Below are 19,723 nucleotides of genomic sequence, written 5' to 3' on the forward strand. Positions count from 1 at the left end.
GGATGGCGATCCTATGGATGAGGATGAGGATGAAGATCTCTACGGACCGGATTGACGATCCTATGAACAAAGATACGGATACTCTAGGATGAGGGTGGTGTTTATGATCGTGTTGTTTGTAGACTTGCTAGTTCGTAGCTATCATTGATCGCATTCTTCCGGCAGCAACTGCTTCTTCTCAAATTTGAACAGAGGCTCAGGTATTTCGTAGTGGTAGGGGTAAGGCTGGACGTCGGAGCATGTGGCCGTAGGCTCAGCGGCAGAGTCGCCATCCCAGAGGTAATGTTCGAGATCCTCCTCCGGGCCCTTGAACTGCAGGGACCAATAAGGGTTATCCGCTGAAAGCATGAGCGAATGCCAAAGCTCTAGCAAATACCCTGTTGGCATTCTCGTCCAACCCCAGCGAGCGTCATAGGCCTCTTCCCAGCGGTAGGCGACCGCCTTGACAACAAATATATCCTTGGAAATGTCCTTGAGCCCCGCCTCATCTGCAAGGAGAACAAAGCCAAATTGGCTGCCTGCCATGGTTTTTTTCCGCTTCGGGTGGCTCCTCGAGGCATACCTCCCGAAGCCGGCGAACGTCCAGGCCATCAAGCAGCAACGGATCCTCACGAGGATCGAGACGGAACAGCTCCTTGAGTCTATTCAAGTCACTCATGTATTCCTCTTCGCCGCTGTAGAACCTCGACCCTCGTTGCTTTACGTCGTGTCTGTATTGGTTCCCATCTTCGTAGTACCCGAGCGCGAGGCACGTTTGTCGCTTCAAAGCGTCAAGAAGAATATCCCAGTGCTTATCAGACTCAGGGCTGTAGTATGTGCGGTAGATGGTGAAGCCCCAGTTGCCGTAGTGCTTGAAGTTTTCTGGGAGCCTCCGATCAAGCATCGGCCTCTTAACCCCAGGCTTCTTACGGGGAGGCTGCCACACGAGATCAATCATCCTCGAAACCGTTGCCATCTTCGTGTTTGCGATAGCTGAAGCAAAAAGGCCGTTTTAGTCGAGCTATAGAAGCTCTGAAGGACTGGTACAGTGCGTGGTGTTGGTAGGTAGTGAGTGAAAAGGAGAAGGTGACCGTGGTAGGGACACGCGTGTTTTATAATTCCACGTTACTATGCTATCATGTTTATTAGGATATTCCATCTTACGTAATATTGATAACTAAATGTACCTTGCAACCATTTTGGAATCCATGAATGACTTGATTCACTTCGGTAGCTGTGGTCAGGCGCTTTGCATTGTGTAGTTTTGAACAATACTATGTCTCAGCACAATTAGGCCCATCGATGGCTCTCCTCCATAATATTACATAACGCTAAACCTGGGATTGAATAGTTCTGAATGATGACACCACAACACGTCATTCACATTTCTTCTACCTAGGGAAAGGGGTCTTGCTATCCGTTCCTATCGTTTGCCAATGGGTATCTCTGATGCCTCGTCTCCTGGTCGTGGAAGTCCTGTTTCTAGGACTTATCATGTTATTAGGGGCCCCCGCCAAACTGTTCAAAGTAAAGACATAGGTTTATTTTGGAAATACGCATGGCAGTAGTTTTCTAGACTCGGCCCCCGAACTATTTATGCAGGCAATGCCCAAAACATTATCCGATACTACTTATATTGAACTATCGATTGCTAACTCCGTATCATTCTGTATTTCCTCCAACCACTGACGAGACACCATTGATTACTCTTTACCGATGCACTTCTCCCATGGTATAGTGGCAAAGTTAACGTAGCACTTGGGATATATCAAAGGGTTTGTAAAGTCCAAGTCCTTGCCTGACGGGATGGTAGGGTCCGGGATATCGGTGCACTTGTCGGGAAGGGGAAACGAGGTATAGGGTGGACACTCATCGCGGTGCATCGTCGGGTACGGAAAGCAGTCAAAGTTGTTGACAAGCGCTCCGTTCAAGTCGGGGAGAAACTTGCGCAGGGTAGTGAGCTCTTTACCCTCCAGAGGGTAGGGCGTCGTGGGGGCTATTCCTCCTCTAACTATATAGCCAAAGGCAAGACAGTACTGAGAAATGGTCAGAGAACAGAGAAACGATTGGGCCTTGCAAGAGGTTGTTGCTTACATCCTTGTAAAAATAGGCTCCGTCCTTCTTGTTGCACTCCGCCTCGCTGATGCATTTTGGAGGAGATGCCAGTAGGCGGTAGCGATTTTTACCGCCTGCCTTCATGGCCGTGATAGTCGCAAACTCGATCTATTTTCCATCATTCTAGATTAGTAGAGTATCTAGGGTGTCGATGTATATCAGAAACATGGGGCTGGCTTATAAATCTCTCCTGCGTGTTCGAGACGTACAAGTTGACAGCTTCATCTTTCAGGTGATAGTTCAACCATTCACCCTTGGCAAAATGAATCCACACGTAGCCTTCGGGACTAATGTCATCCTTTGACCAGCCCTCCGGGAGCACGCCGCCAAAGACGGTTTGAAGAGTATCGTTCAGCTGCCCCATGACGGCAGTGAACATGTTTCCGTAGGCCTTCTCCAGATCACGGTTCAGATCCTCAGGCGTGATGCGCTTGACGGCGCCGTCAGCTGCCGAAGCTTGCGCAAAGATACCGGAGAAGACTGTCAGCGGGTTGGCAAACTTTCCCATCGTGCTGCCCGGGGAAATGTCGCTGACGTGTCCCGACATGCCGGCCAGGGAGGTCAAGACACCGACAAACATGTTGAGGATGAGGGCATTCTTAGACTCCGGGGGCGTGCCGTAAGTCTCGACGACTTCTTTGATACGAGAGGCCAGGTTTTTGATGCCGTTGGTGACCATACCCGCCCACAGCTGGTCGATGGCGGAGTGAAGATTCCCGATCTGAAGATGCACGTAGTATGACGGTGGTGGGATGTAGGTTGCGCACTTTTTCTCTCCGGGTCCGCTGCAGTGTCCCGAGAGTACAGCAGTGCAGTCGAAATTTAGGCTGCTCTGGTCCATGACTTTCTTGAAGAACGCGTCAGTCCATCTTTCGGCGCCACGCTCCCTCAGGAAGTTGAGAAACCAAGTGGCAGCACCACTCTGGATCCATCGGCTCGTCAAAGATTTGGTATCCTCTGTGTCCATATCGAGATTACAGATCTCATTGACAAGGACCTCGGGCCAGTTACTGTCCCTTTCTTTCTCGGCAGCATTGTCGTCAACCGTCTTCTTGCCGCCAAAGCAGATACCGGCAGACTTGATGCAGCCTGTACCGCAATGGGCTGTGGACATGCCGCATTCGCCATTGAGAGAACAGCAAGATCCAAACGTGGAGCCAATGCAGTTGGTGTTACCATGATCGGGGCCACATTTTCCATCCTTGGAGATATCACCCCAGTCACCACCTCCTCCACTAGCTATGCACTTCTCGTCGCACTTGGAAGAAGCAGGCAGTTTGCTACCGCTGGTGAACTCGACAACGTTGGGGTTGATGTTGTAAGTGCAGTCGGGGCATTCATCATCTCCGTAGACACATCGACCTCCTCCAGCAACAGCGACGACTTGGCCGGCCGAGTTGAGGAGCTCGACGCTCTGGGCTCCCGCGTTGAGTTGAGTGTTTCCAGAGTTCAAACCAGCCTTGAGACCAGTGATGGTGTCTGTCTTGCCTCCGCTGTGTACCCTCATGGACCAGCCCGATGCGCCTTGGGGCAGTACGACGGCATATGCACCCTTGTCCGTGGCGGTCTCGTATGATTCAGGCTTGTTTAGATATTGTTGCTCAATACCAACATCCTTGGGAGTAGCACTGCACTTTGTGTCCGACAGGATGCTCTTGTACCAAAACGCGCCAGTGACCGTGTCACCACCAAAGGGTCTCATGACTCCATCTCCCTTGAATGCTGCGATGAAGGAGCCGAGGACACGCTGCCAGCCCTTGTGCGGCAACTTCATGTAGTGGGCAGGCTCAGGATCAGTGTTCTGTTCCGGCCAGATGCTGCCGATGTAGTGGGACTCGGGGCCGTCGTTCCAAGTCAAAACGTTGACGTAGTAGATGTCATCTCGGTTTGCCAGGATGTTCTGCATGCGGGTAGGCAAGTTCAGATCGCCGGCTCGGTAGATGTTGGTGTCGTAGGCATCCTTGTACTGCAACGGGCTGAGGCCGATCATGTACTTCTTCTTGTACGTCTTCATACCTTTGATGAGAGGCATATCAGGCCCGATGTCTCCCGGGAAAGCGCCGCCCTTGCCCTCGCGAAGAGGCCAAGCAGACTCCCAGCTGAAGAGACCATCAACAACTTGTCCCCAATGCTCCCAAAAGCCCGGATGAAACTCCCAGTATCCTGGGATGGCATCCAGGTTTGGAATCACAAACACTTGCTGAGCGAACTGGTCGCGCCAATCCTCCCAAGTCAAGTTGTCGGTGCCTCCAGAAGAGAAGGTTGTGACCATGGGGAAACCATTGGCGCCTCGGTCGTATGCAGGGTGCCCAAAGAAGTCGACGAACAGTGACTTGTAATCAGGCATATACTTCCGGTCTGGCGGGTTACCGGCAGCCCAAAGGTCCATGCTGATGTGCAGGCCAAAATCTTGACCAGCCGCAAAGTCAAACATGTCGTTCATGGTCGCCCGCACAAAGGCCCTGTCGGGCTTGCCGATGTTGAGCGAGAAACCGTCGATGCCGATGGCTTTGGCATCCTTGATGTCCTGTTGGCGATGCTGGGTGGTCGAGTCTCCAACCATGTAATGGGCGAAGACTTTCTTGCCCGTGGACGAAGGTGATGCAAGTGTGCCATCAGGGGTCAGCAAGAGAGCCCCGAGGAGCTTCTTGGTGAGGTACCCGAGCCCTCGACGTTGACTGGGCATATTGAAAGAAGAGGTGAAATGATATGTGAGGTTGAACTCTCCTACTAGTGAAGTAATTGCCTTGCCTCACCTCCATTTTATACCTTTCATCTTAACACGGCAACCCACTCTTGAGAAAAGTCGATTCATCGTGTCTGCCCACAACACATCACACGAAGCATCCACATCTCAAGGGGGGCCTAGAAGTTCATGCCTCGTTCTCTTAATTAGAGTTCAACGCCTTCCTTTTACGTTGCCAGATCATTCGGGTCCAATCAATTTTAGAGCGTGCCTAGTTATGCAACGCTCCTATCGACCATGCCCGCGGCAATATCTCCGAGACTAAGGTGGTTATAGGCTAAAGTCGATTTGGTTTCGGTAGGTCCAACAACCTAATCTGGACATATACGACGCTAAGTGACTCTGACCCCGGTTGTGAATGGGTTCCCACCAGCCGATGTAGCCGAAGGATTCTCCAGTGCAACCTTCCACCAGAAGCAAGAGGGAATCTGGACGGAGAATTAGGGGTCCAATCGGCCCGTCGGCTTGATCCGCGGATCGGGCCAATCCCAACTGCTGTGAGGTTAACTTATGGCATGCGGACGGAGTACTCCGTAGGACTGTGGAAATAGGTTGCCGTTTTAGGGAACCGAAGCCCTATCGTGTGGCCCGCTTCTTCGGAAGAAGTCGAAATTAGCTCATTACTAACCCGGCAGGCACCAGCCCTGTAAGGATTCTCCAACGTTATCTTCACCGCCATGGAACTCAACACGCTCCCAGCTGAGGTTCTCGGTGTAGTTCTCAAACATTTGTGTGACTGGCAGGATGGCATATATACTAGAGTGAGTAGAAAGCAAATTTACAATGCTCATCTTATTTGTCCCCTGGAATGAGGTCGCTAGAGTCAGCCCTTTCAAGAACATATTTTGGCCGCTGATATTCGAGACTTACAAACCCTCCCGATCCCAGAGAGATAACATTTTCAGACATGTTGGTCGTAATAAGACCCCTGCATACATTGAAGTGACAGTTGTGGGCAGCTAGACCGCTCCGCCAGAGGCAAAAAGTAGACAAAATTCCCTGTTATAGGGGAAGGTCACGGTGTTTACACCATTGGGTTTTGCTGCTGTCATGTGTTTAGTAGTGTGTTCTTTGATCTTGTGTACGACCAAGAAGTCATCAAAAAAGAAGAATAGAGTAAGGTCTGATGGTTTGATTGTGTTGATAAGTGAACTTCCCTGGCTGGGTTGCCTGGGCCCCCCTTTGGTTATATGATGGGATTGAATGACTTCAATGGTGTAGCAATTATGGAGGTAGTTCAGCTGTCTACGGAGCCTATCGTTGACCGGTAACCGAGGTGTAATCGTTGATGCGCAGCTCCACAACGCTTGTGTAGCAGATGGCCTTCTTGCCAGTCTTGATCCTTCAGTCGCAATCTTAGGTTTTTGGCTCTTTTACGTCCCTGCGAGAGTAATGGTTTGCCACAAAGCAGCAAAATCTTTCCAACTTCTAAGTAGTGTATTGCTTCTTTTGTCGACTTACTCTGCGTAGCAAGTTCGTCGTGATTGACAACGACACGACATAAACACGTAGCCATTTCTCTATGCGTAATATCAGTATTGGCCCGTGTTGTGGCGCGCCAGCCTGACCGAGTAACTGAGTGATGTGATTGGGTGTAGATGATGCAGGAGAGCGGGCGAAGCAGGGCGAGTCTGTGGCTGTGTCAAATAAGGCGTCTCGCGAGGCAACTTCTTGTTTTTTTTTTTACTTTTCAGTGATGAGCTCAGAGAGACAACCTAAAACTTTCATCATCTTCAGTTCCGTCAGACCACTCACGTGTGATGACAGCATGTTTGCTAAAAGCGACGATTCTGTGCTCGAGCACTTTCCGGACAGGCGACCTGCATCTCCGAGTGTTACGTAAGCCCGCGCCCTCTGATTGGTCGAGCACAGGCCAGCCTATGGTCCGCGCGGTTATATTTATAGCTAGCTTTATGCCGCTTCCCTTTATAGAAATTAAGGCTCTTTATTATCCTCTTTTATTGTAAAAGACTGAAAAATAGAGGAAATATAGTCTGAAAATAGTATAGGGTAGGTAACTAAAATAGGAGGAGAATAGGCAGTGGAATCAGTCCTTATATAAAGCTAATTAGCTAGATAAGGTATCATAGAGTAATAAAAGTGGGGAAAATAATAGATAAGGTTATAAAGAAGAAGGCCAGCTTCTTATATGTAGTCTTATTGCTTGAATTGATTGAAGATCTGAGAAGCTATTTCTCAGAGAGGGTTTATAGCTTATATAGCAAATTGCTCGGAATCTATTAGCCCGATTCGGATAAAAGTTATACCGTCGGATAGCCCTAGTTCCGGGCTTTAAAGCACTATTAGTTTTGCTAGAAACGGATAGCTTAAAGCCGGGCTATAGTTGGAAGAAGCTGAAACCCTTAAAGGTTTTAAACTAAGAGATTTAAAACCGGATAGGAAATACCCTATAGAAGGAGACAGGCTTTATCGGCTTTATCGGGCTCTATAAGAGTCCTAAGTCCGAAGTCACGTGACCCTTCCTAAAAGGGTAATATTGCCTAAAAGGGGTATTATTATAACTCCTTAATATCTTGCTTATCTAAGCAGCTTTTGCTTAGGTGAGCTGTTTATAAGAAAGCGCATAAGCTATAATATAGGGTAATAAAATCCTAGGCCTATATCTTATAAGCTTATTTATCTAGAATTATATTTATAAAAGACCTTTATAATAAAGACTTTTATAAATAATAAAATACCTTTTATATTAAATAATAACTTAGAAAATAAGATAAGATCTTAAACTTTTATTAAAAATACTAAAGAAGTTAAGTAGAGATAAATATAAGATATTTCTCTACCTATAGGAATATAATATTAATATTATAATAAATAAAAATAATAAAATTAATAAACAATTATATATATTATATAATAATTCTATAGACTAAAAGAAGACCTAAAGTATATTAAGAAAATATTAAAAGAAAAATAACTTAAGAATATTTTATTATAATATTATATCTATAAAAAGCTTTTTATAAAAGAACTTAAAATAAGCCTATTAAAATATATATATTATAACCTTAAAATTAAGTTTATTAATAAGAAGTAATAGAGCTTTAATAAACTCTACTTACTTAATAAGGTATAATTATTAATATTAAAAGACTATATTAAAGATATATTATAGAAAAGATATATTAAGGAAAGTAAGTTATTTATTAAATACCTTATTATATTTATCTTAAAAAAGAATAAAAAGCTTTAACTCTATATTAATTTTAGGATACTTAATACTATTATAATTAAAGATTATATATTATTACCTCTTATTAATAAATTAAAAGTTTAACTTTTTAATATAAAATATTTTATTATATTTAACCTTAAGGGAGCTTATAACCTTATTTAAATTAAAGAAAGATATAAATAAAAAACTATATTTTATATTAAATATAAATTATTTAAATACTATATTATGCCTTTTAGACTTATAAATATACTTATTATATTTTAATAAATAATTAATAATATATTATAAGAATAATATATATAATAAGTAAGTATTATAAATAAGTAAGTATTATATTTTTCTTTATCTCTTTATAATATATTATAATAAAAATATTATAAACTATTTAATTAATTAAAACTATTAATTATAGTCTTCCCTAGATATCTTAATTACTACCTAATAAGTCTTTATATTATACTTAGGCTTATTATAGATATTATAATATTAAATACTTAATTATATTAACCTTTCTTAATTATTACTCCTTAATAATTTTATTACTCCTTAATAATTTTATTATTACCTAAGTATTTATATCTCTTTAATTAATTAATTATTTTTTTTTTTATTATTATTATTTCTTTTTCTTATAATTTAATCCTTTTTGCCCTTTAGCGCTAGCTTAATATCTTATTTATTTCTTAAAAGTCTTTAATCTTAGCCCTTAATAATATAATCTTATATATATTTCCTTTTATTACTTTTATAAGAGACTTTATAGCCTCTATAATTAACTCTAGGGAGTTATTATAATACCTTTTAATTTATTTTTTAAGGTATTTAGACTAAGATCTAGCCTTAAGTATAGTCTTTAGGGTCCTTAAGACCCAAGGGGTAGAGGGTTTAACCCCCTTCTTAGTAGGCATTAAAGTCTATAGCTATATATTAAGCTTTAAGATTATAATTTCTAGGGTAAGGGGAATAAGATTAGCTCTTTTAAAAGCCCCCTTAATATTTCTTTTTATTATAATAGCCTTATATATTATATAGAAGGCTAAAAAAAACTTAGTCTTTAAAATATAAGTAATAAAATATTTAATTAAATACTTTATTTCTTAATTATAAGCTTTTTTTTAATAATTTAAAATACCTAATATTAAATAATTAAAGTAAATAAGAGGAATAAAGTAATATATAAAGCTAGATAATTTTTTTCTTTTTATAATATCTCTTAAATTTAATAAATTAATAACTTTTATAGCTATTTAGAATTAAGAGATAATAATAATTATTTAATTACTTAGCTATATATTAATTAAAATACTTAAGCTACTTAAGACTAATTTTATTATTAGTCTAGCTATTTTAAGTTATTATAATAGCTTAATTACCTAAGAGGTTATTATCTTAGTATTAATTAGTAAGGTAATATTTACTTATATTAATAATAAATAGCTAGATTACTTAGCCTTTTATATTAATTACCTAGATAATTATAATCTATTTTTAATTTCTAAGCTATATTAATTTTAGCTTTAAATGCCTTTTTAAACCTATAATAACTATTTTATTTATAATTATACCTATAAGAAAGCTAATCTTATTAAAATTATAGAGATTATTTAATTAAATATTATACTTTATAATTATATTCCCTATAAGGTAAAACTAATTATAGATAATTATTAAATCTTTATATTTAGCTCTCTAGTAATTATATTTCTAAAAGAAATATATCTTAAGCTCTAGGTATTACTTAATAAAATTTAAAGCTTAATATATATTAATTAATAATATATCACGGTTAATAAGTAATTAATTAGCTATTTTTTTTATATTATATAGCTAGGGGGGAAATCCTTATAAATCTAGGTTAAGAATAAACTAAATAAGAATCTATTCCTCTAGATTTAATAATTTATATAATTTAGGGATTATATTAAGTTAAGCTTAAATACTATTTTATTACTAATATAGCCTATACTTAGAGACCTAGTAAGTCCCTATAGCGTATTAGATACTTAGCTTAGGGTTATTTTAAAGGGCCTAAAGGGTAAAAAGGGTTTTAGCCTCTATATTTAAGTCTAATATATTTAGTAATTAAGAATTAATTAATTAAATAGAAAGTTAGATATAAGAGGGAAAAGTATAATACTTACTTATCTATAATACTTGCTTATTATATATATTACCTAGATATATTTATTATATATTACTTAAATAATATTTTTATTTTCTTTAAGATAAAAAAAAAATATATATAATATATTTATAAAGTATTATAAATACTATAAGACGCTAAGTTATTAATAAAACCTAAGAAAAATAAGTTTTATACTTTAGAAATACAATTCCTTAGATATATTATCTTATATAATAAGATATATATAAACTATAAGAAAGTCTTAGTAATTAAAGATTAAAAAGAATTAATTAATATTAAGGAAATATAAGCCTTTCTTAGCTTTATTAATTATTACTAAAAGTTCTTATAAGTCTTTAATAAAATAATAATACTTTTAATAAAACTTATAAAAAAAAGTAAACCTTTTATATTTAGGGATAAAATATATAAAGCCTTTAATAATATTAAAAGATTTATCCTAAGTAAATTAATACTTTAGAGATTTAATTTATATTAATAAATTAAACTTAAGATAAATACCTTAAATTTTACCCTAGGCGCTTAGATTAAATACTAAGATAATAAAGGACTTTTATACCTAATTATATTTTATTCTTATAAGCTATATAGAGTAAAACTTAATTACTTTCTTTATAATAAAGAATTCTATATAAGTATTAATATCTTTAAGGAATTTTATTATTACCTCTTTAGAAATAGGCACTAAATTAAGGTCTATATAGACTATAAGAATATTATTTATTTTATTAAAACCTAAGAACTTAGTAAATAATACCTTTAATATATTAAATATCTTTTAGAATTTAATTATATAATTATTTATATTAAATAAATAAAGAATAGCTAAGCTAATATAATTAATTTATAGCTTAACTTAGATATTAAAAAGATTAAAGCTAAATAATAATTATTATATTTTATATTATAAAGATACTTAAAATAGAAATTTATTAAGTAAATATAAAAGCTAATACTCTTATTAAAGTACTTTATACTTATTAAGAAATATAAATAACTAATTATAGACTTTATTAATTATATATAAAGATATTAATAATAAGATAATAGAGTTTAGATTTATAAAGGGAAAATCTTTATTCCTAATAAAGTATTTTAAATTATCTTTAATTATTATTATTAAGTTATATATTATAGTAATTTAAAAGAAATAAGCTAAGCTATATAATAGTACTATAATACTTATAACCTTAGAAATAAGATATAAGGGAAAATATATTAATATAAAAAATATTATAAGGAAACCTATTTAATAATATAAGAATTATTAATTTATAAATAAGATAGAGTTATAGGGATACTATATTAAATAAATATTATTACTTATATAATAAAATAAAGAAAGTTATTTTTAAAATAAATCTAATAATATAATAAGTAACTCTTAGATAAATTATACTATAAACTTATATATAAGATATATAGCTATTTATTATATAGATATTATAGAATTAATAAAGCCCTAGAATAAATTAAGATACTATTTATTTTTCTTAATATAAAGAAAATTATCTTAATAATTATTAAATAATATAACCTTTATATAAAAACTAAGGTATAATATTATAAATCTTATATAAAACTATCATTACTCCTAATTATAAAATAACTATAAGACTTAATTATTATAGATTTTATTACTAAGTTATTCTTATTTAAAGAATTAATTATTAAAAACTTTTATAATAATATTCTTATTATTATAAATAGATTTATAAAATTTTCTTAATTTATATCTTATAAAGAATTAATAATAGCTAAAGAATATATTTATTTCTTTTACTTTTATATTACTAAGATATATAATATATTATTTAAGATTATTATAGATTAAGGATTATTATTTATTTTAAAATTTTAATAAAGTCTTATAAGATACTTAAGAATTAATTATAAATTCTTTATTATATACTATAAGGAGATAAATAAATAAATAAAATATATAAACTAAATATTAAAATAATACCTTTAATATTATATTAATTATAAATAAATTAATTAAGTTAAGAAGCTATTAGTTACTTAGGTAGCCTAAAATATAGCTATAAATAAATGTATAAAGATTATATTAGCTTATATTAATTTTAGATTTATATTAGATATATATTATTAAATATAAGATATTATTATTAACCTTAAAGTAATCCTTATTAGTAATTAATTAAAAAACTTTTATAAAGAAATATAAATAAAATAATAAATTATAAAAAATAAAATAATAAATTATATTAATAAAAAAAGAATTAAGAAATTAATTTTCTTAGAGAGAGATATAATTTAGTTTATAATAAAAAATATTAAAATAAAATAAGAAAATAAAAAACTTAATTATAAATATATTAAATTATATAAAATTAAGTAAAAATTCTTAAAATATAATTATAAATTAGATTTATTACTTAAGGTTAAGTTTTATTTTATTTTTTATATTTTATTATTAGAATTAATATAAAATATTATTTAAATTAAAATTAATAATAAATTAAAACTTAAAGTTAATAGACTAAAGGAATATATTATAAAAGTTATTCTTAATATAAATAAAATTAATAATAAAACAATATATTCTATTAAATAAAAGAATTATTTAGACTCTAAAAATATATAAGAGTTATTTAAATACCTTATAAGTATATAATACTTTTTAAAGAATTTCTATTAATAATACTAAGATTAAATAAAGGTAAGGCATTAAAGATATTATTACTTAAACTAATAAATACCTAATTAATATTATTTAAGATATAATTTACTTAGAGGTTATATATTATTATATCCTTATAGGTATTTAATATAAATAAAATATTATCTTATTATTTTATCTCTTAAAAGCTATAATAAATAGCCTCTAAATACTTCTTTTTTACTAAGGCCTAAATTTTATAAATATATAATAAATAACCTATAATAATAATTAAATAAGATTATAATATAATTATTTCTTTATAAAGCTTTAATAAGTTATTATTAGCCTCTCTCTTATTTATCTTTAATTTCTTTTTTATTTTATTAAATTAATTATTATAAAATATTATTAAAAATAAAAAAATTAATATAAAAATAAAAAAAATTAGACTTATAAGATAATATTATATAGGTATTATTATAAGATTTCTTATTATAAATATACTTATTATAATATATAAAATTTATAGATATTAGGTATTTCTTACTTAAATAGAAATAATAAATATAAGATATATTAGCCTCTTTATTAATAAACTTAATAGAGAGAATAAAAATATTAATTTTTTTATCTTTATAGGAAAACTATTTTAAGATATAATTAGATATTATGTAATATAATAATAAAAGGTCTAAGTTAGTATATATTAAAATAAAATTAAAGAGATAAGAGTATATAAGTCTTAAGGATAAGACCTAATAGAAGGGAGATATTATACTATAACCCCTATAGCTATATTATATATGTGACGATCATGTGTTTCCCAAGGGATAAACCGGTCGTGCTGGGTTTATATTAGCAGAGAGTACTAGGCGTAGTCTAAGTAATAGGGTATAAGTCATATCTAGTAATATACTTAAAGGTATTAAGTATAACCAAGTTATATTAATAGCTAAGATAGCTATTATATAAGAAAGTATAATAAGTATATTTTATATACTTATAATTAATTTATTAGACTAATATTTTCTAGGTTTAGTCTAAGGTAAAACTAATATATTTAACGTTTAGTCCTAGGATTAATATAAGCGATATTTAGTCCCTTTAGTCTCTTACTTAGTTAGAGTATTTCTATTATACTTCCCTGCCTAGCCTATATTATAGTTATAATACGAGGTTTCCCCTCTATTAGTCTTATCCCTAAGACTAGTTTTAGTAACTAAGTATTATTAATAGGTAACTCTAACTTATAAAAATTTCCTTTTATTAATATAATATTAGGCTAAGTTTCTAAGTATACTTCTTTATAAAAACTTTCTAAAGCATAGGGTCTTTTTACCTATATTAAGGCTTTTAGTTTTAAAATTATACCTTATATTTATTACTTCTACTAAGGCTTATCCTATAAGGTAATCTCTAATTATTTTAATTATTATTTTAATTATATTAATATAAAGATTATATATAATAGGGCTAATATAGCTTTTTTTTATAAGTATATATTAATATTTCTTTATAGTTATTAGCTAATCTTTTATAATCGCGAAAAATATCTAGGAGTATAAGTATCTAGAAGATAAGGAGGCTAAGGTAGAGGCTACCTTAGAGGAGGCAATAGCTAAACTTACTTATATCTAGAAATAGAAGAGGTTACTTAAAGCGCGTAGTAATAAGGCTTTTAAGCGTGGCCTTTATACCTTAGAGGAGTTAGGCGAGCTCTGCGAGGAATTATTTATTATTATAGAGGTATATTCTTTTAGGGCTATTAATTTAATTAATTAGAATGCTATTAATCTTAATAAGCCTATGCTTAGCGTTATTAATAGAAGTTCTTTAGAAGGTATTATATACTAGTAAGGTATTTTAAGGGTTCTTATATATTTTTTAAGTCTAGGTATTCTTTCTATTTAATAAAATATATTATTTTATTATTAATCTTATTTATATTAAGGATAGTTTCTATAATATATTCTTTTAGTCTATTAACTTTTATTTCTAGTTTATTACTAGTCTTAACTTAGATAGTTTTTTTTATTAATTTAAGTAATAAAATATAAATAATTAGATAAAGCTTAACTTTTAATAATAAGTCTAGTTTATAATTATTTTTTAAGATTTTCTATTTAATTTTATAAGGTCTAATATATTTATAGTTAAGTTTTTTATTTTATTATTTTATTTTAATATTTTTTATTATAAAGTAAATTATATCTCTTTTTAAGAAAATTAATCCCTTAATTCTTTTCTTATTAGCATAATTTATTATTTTATTTCTAATAAATTTAAGTTTTATCTTTATTTCTTTATATAAGTTATATAATTAATTACTAGTAAGGATTACTTTAGGGTTAATAACTATATCTCTTATTTATTAGTAGGCATCTAGGATAAACCTAAAATTAGTATATATTAGTATGATCTTTATGCTTTTATTTATAGCTATATTATAGGCTAGCTATATAGCTAATAGCTTCTTAACCTAGTTAGTCTATTTATAGTTAATATAGCATTAAAGGTATTATTTTAGTATTTAGTTTATATATTTAGTTTATTTATTTATCTCCTTATAGTATATAGTAGAGAGTTTATAATTAATTCCTAAGTATCCTATAAGGCTTTATTAGAACTTTAAAGTAAATAGTAGTTCTTAATCTATAATAATCTCGAGTAATATACTATATATCTTAGTGATATAAAAGTAGAAAAGGTAGGTAAATTCTTTAGCTATTATTAATTCTCTATAGGGTATAAAATAAGAAAATTTTATAAGTCTATCTATAATAATAAGAATATTATTATAGAAGTTTCTAGTAACTAGTTTGTCTAATAATAATAGTTTAGTAATAAAGTCTATAGTAATTAAGTCTTATAGTTGTTTTATAACTAAGAGTAGTTATAGTTTTCTATAAGGTTTATAGTATTATGCCTTAGTTTTTGCATAAAGGTTATATTATTTAATAACTACTAAGATAGATTTCTTTATATTAGGAAAAGTAAATATTATTTTAATTTATTCTAAGGTTTTATTAATTCCTTAGTATCTATATAATAAGTAGCGATATATTTTATATATAAGTTTATAGTATAGTTTATCTAAGACTTATTATTTATTAGCTTTCTTATTATCTAAGAATTATATATTATATTCTTAAATCTACTTTAGGAGTAGATTATTTTATTTTATTATATAAGTACTTTTAATAATAATATAAAATATCCCTATAACTTAGTTATATTTATATAATTTTAGTAGGTCCTTATCTCTTAGCTATGTATTATTATAGTATATTTTATAGTTAAGGTAGCTTTTAGGTCTTATATTAAGGTTTTCCTAATAGAAATATTAATATATTATTTCTTAGAAATCTCTATTATTAAGTTTTTTATTATATTTTATTATCTAATAGTAATATTTAATAAATTCTTTTATATATTTCTAAGGTATAAAGATGTATTTTTAGTATATAATTATTTCTTATTAGCTTCCTACTTAGTTTATTTATCTAATTATAAGTCTCCTAAGTTCTCTAGGGGTATTATTAGTAATAATCTTATCTTTTTATTTATCTATTAAGTAATATAATAGTATTTATTACTTAATATAAGCGATTATTTATTACTTTAGGTATCTCTTTTATATAAATTATAAGAGCTATTCTTTTGCTTTAATCTTTCTAGTATCTAGGTTAGGTTATTAGCTAATAATATTTGCCTTGCTATTTTTTATTCCTTTAATATAGATAATAATATAGTTAAATTCTAAAAGATATTTAGTATTTTATAGTTATTATTTACTAAGTTCTTAGGTTTTTATAAAATAGGTAATATTCTTATAATCTATATATACCTTAATCTAGTATTTACTTCTAAAGAGATAATATTAAAATTCCTTAAAGGTATTAATTATAGTAAGGAATTCTTTATTATAGATAGGGTAATTAAGTTTTACTTTATATAACTTATAAGAGTAAAATATAATAAGGTATAGAAGTCTTTTATTATCTTATTATTTAATTTAGGCGCTTAGTATAAAGTCTAAAGTATTTATTTTAAGTTTAATTTATTAAGATAAGTTAAATATCTTAAGTATTAGTTTACTTAGGATAAGTTCTTTAATTATATTAAAGGCTTTTTTTATTTTATCCTTAAATATAAATATTTTATTTTTCTTTATAAGATTAATTAATAATATAATAATCTTCTTAAATTATTAGAGGAATCTATAATAGTAGTTAGTAAAACCGAGGAAGGCTTATATTTCCTTAATATTTATTAGTTCTTTTTAATCCCTAACTACTAAGACCTTTTTAGAGTCTATATATATCTTATTATATAAGATAATATATCTAAGAAATTCTACTTCTAAGGCATAGAATTTACTTTTCTTAGGTTCTATTAGTAACTTAATATCTTATAGTATTTATAATACCTTATAGATATATTCTATATATTTTTTTTTATTTTAGAGAAAATAAGGATATTATCTAGGTAATATATAATAAATATATCTAGATTTTCTTATAGTATATTATTAATTATCTATTAGAATATAATAGGTATATTAATAAGTCTAAAAGGCATAATAAGGTACTTAAATAGTTTATACTTAATATAAAAAGTAGTTTTTTATTTATATCTTTCCTTAATCTAAATAAGGTTATAGGCTCCTTTAAGGTTAAGTACTATAAAATACTTTATTTTAAAAAGTTAATCCTTTAGCTCGCTAATAAGGGGTAATAATATATAATCCTTAATTATAATAGTATTAAGTATTTTAAAGTTAATATAAAGTTAGAGCTTTTTATTTTTCTTTAGGATAAATATAATAAGGTATTTAATAAATAACTTACTTTCCCTAATATATCCTTTTTATAGTATATCTTTAATATATTCCTTTAATACTAGTAATTATACTTTATTAAGTAAGTAAAGTTTACTAAAGTTAGGTTATTTCTTATTAATAAATTTAATTTTAAGGTTATAGTATATATATTTAGGTAAGCTTATTTTAAGTTCTTTTATAAAGAGCTTTTTATAGATATAATATTATAATAAAATATTCTTAAGCTATTTTTCTTTTAGTATTTTTTTAACTTACTTAAGGTTTTCTTTTAATTAGTAGAGCTATTATATAATATGCGCGATTATTTATTAATTTTATTATTTCTATTTATTATAGTATTTATATTATATTCCTTTAGGTAGAGAGGTATCTTATATTTGCCTTTTCTTAGCTTCTCTAGCGTCTTTAATAAAAGTTTAAAATCTTATATTATATTCTAAGTTATTATTTATTATAGAGGGTATCTTATTATTAAAAGAAAGCACCTAGCTAGTTTTCTAGTTAAAATATAGGTTATAGTATTATAACTATAGGTACCTAAGTATAAGATTATATTACTTATTTAATATAATATTAAATAATATCTCTTAGTTTTTTTTTTTAATAAAAACTTTAAGGTAATTAATCTTATTATTAATAATATTATTATTATAATTAAAAGGGGTTCCTTCTAGGTTAATAACTAAGTAAGGCATTTATTTATACCTCTATAATAGCTTAAGCCTATTTGCTATTATTAAGTCAAAGTAGTTCTACTTAGCTTTATTATTTACTAAAGTATTTAATTATTTTCCCTTAACTTATACTTTTAGTTCTAGGTAATATTACCTATATGCTCTGTTTATAAAGTAGAGGGCCTTCTAGGGTAATATCTTCCTATGTTTATCTACCCATTGCCCTATATTAGATAGGTTATCTAGTTTTTTAATATAGCTATAATGTAACTAATATAATTAAATTTATATTTGCTATCTATATAGGTATCATAATTATAGTCGTCCTTTAAGCTATCTTACTATTACTAATAGCTTTTTTCTACTGTCTTATCTTCTATATATCTAGCGTTGCTTAATTCCCCTTGTACTTTTCCCTTATTATAAGTATATTCTTACTTCTATAGTTTAGGGTAGGCCTTATTAAGGTCTCCTCTTTAGATATAGTTTATATATTCTTATAGAACTTTATCGGTAGGTCTATAGTCCCTTCTGAGGTATAGCTGGGTTCTTTTGTATTATTCCCTATTGGCTTTATTACCTTAATAGGTAAGGAAGTTAAATCCTTCTATAGCTATGCGTTTGATGCGTTTATGTGTGGCTAGGACTTGCTTCTCGTGTCGGGGGTATGTTTCTTCGTAGCAGAGGGTCACTTCCGCGTTAGGGCAGCTTCTATCTAGTGCTTCTATTTGTTTAGTTATAGTATGCTATATCGCAATAGTAATCTATTATTCTAGGCTAATGGCTTCTTCCTTCGAGGGGTAGAAGCATAGTATAGCGATACTAAGTCCTTTATATTATCCTTTTACCTTATACTAGAAGGTTTTATAGGCTAGGTAAGGCTTAGTATTAGGCTAAGGTAATTAGACTAGAAAATAGTCGTTTTATTATTTATCTGCGATATATATGCTATAGCGATAGTCCTTATATAATACCTAAGAGATTTCTTTATATTATAGGTATATAGATATTATGCATAGGTTATCCCATAGGTTATAATAGGGTTTAGGCTATCTTAGGTTTATAGCTATTTCCTCGTGGTATACTTATATATAGATATCCTCTATATTATCTATATTCTATTATTCTCTGGCTAGTTAGATATATTAGGTAGCTATGCTAAGCTAATAGTATTTATTAGTCCTTTCGCGAATTAGTATCTTATAGTTATCTTCCTAGAGTATTATATATTAGCCGCGTCGTTATTAGCAGATTTATATAGCATCTTATTCTTATTATACTTATGCTCCCGCGGAGTATTAGCTGCGGTTAATAGGTTTATAATATCTATTTAGCTAAGTAGCGGCGATTATTTATTATTTATTAGTAGGGTTTTCCTTCTTATTATTTAGTTCTAGT

The 19,723-nt window shown here is 30.3% G+C and overlaps 2 protein-coding genes across 2 annotated transcripts; both read right to left on the bottom strand.

The window, feature by feature from the left end:
- Positions 1–141: 141 nt before the first annotated feature.
- On the bottom strand, positions 142–955 carry NCS54_00635200 (Hypothetical protein; the record flags this gene model as incomplete). The annotated part of the gene is made up of 2 exons (XM_053151815.1): positions 142–459; positions 563–955. 2 exons carry the CDS (start codon positions 953–955, stop codon positions 142–144), a joined length of 711 nt encoding a protein of 236 aa, XP_053007790.1.
- A 727-nt stretch (positions 956–1,682) lies between these two features.
- NCS54_00635300 (Hypothetical protein) lies at positions 1,683–4,780 on the bottom strand (the record flags this gene model as incomplete). The annotated part of the gene is made up of 3 exons (XM_053151816.1): positions 1,683–2,015; positions 2,074–2,202; positions 2,261–4,780. 3 exons carry the CDS (start codon positions 4,778–4,780, stop codon positions 1,683–1,685), a joined length of 2,982 nt encoding a protein of 993 aa, XP_053007791.1.
- Between the last annotated feature and the right edge of the window lie 14,943 nt (positions 4,781–19,723).

This window comes from Fusarium falciforme, chromosome 5 (genome assembly GCF_026873545.1).
Source record: "Fusarium falciforme chromosome 5, complete sequence".
Classification (NCBI taxonomy): Eukaryota; Fungi; Ascomycota; class Sordariomycetes; order Hypocreales; family Nectriaceae; genus Fusarium; species Fusarium falciforme.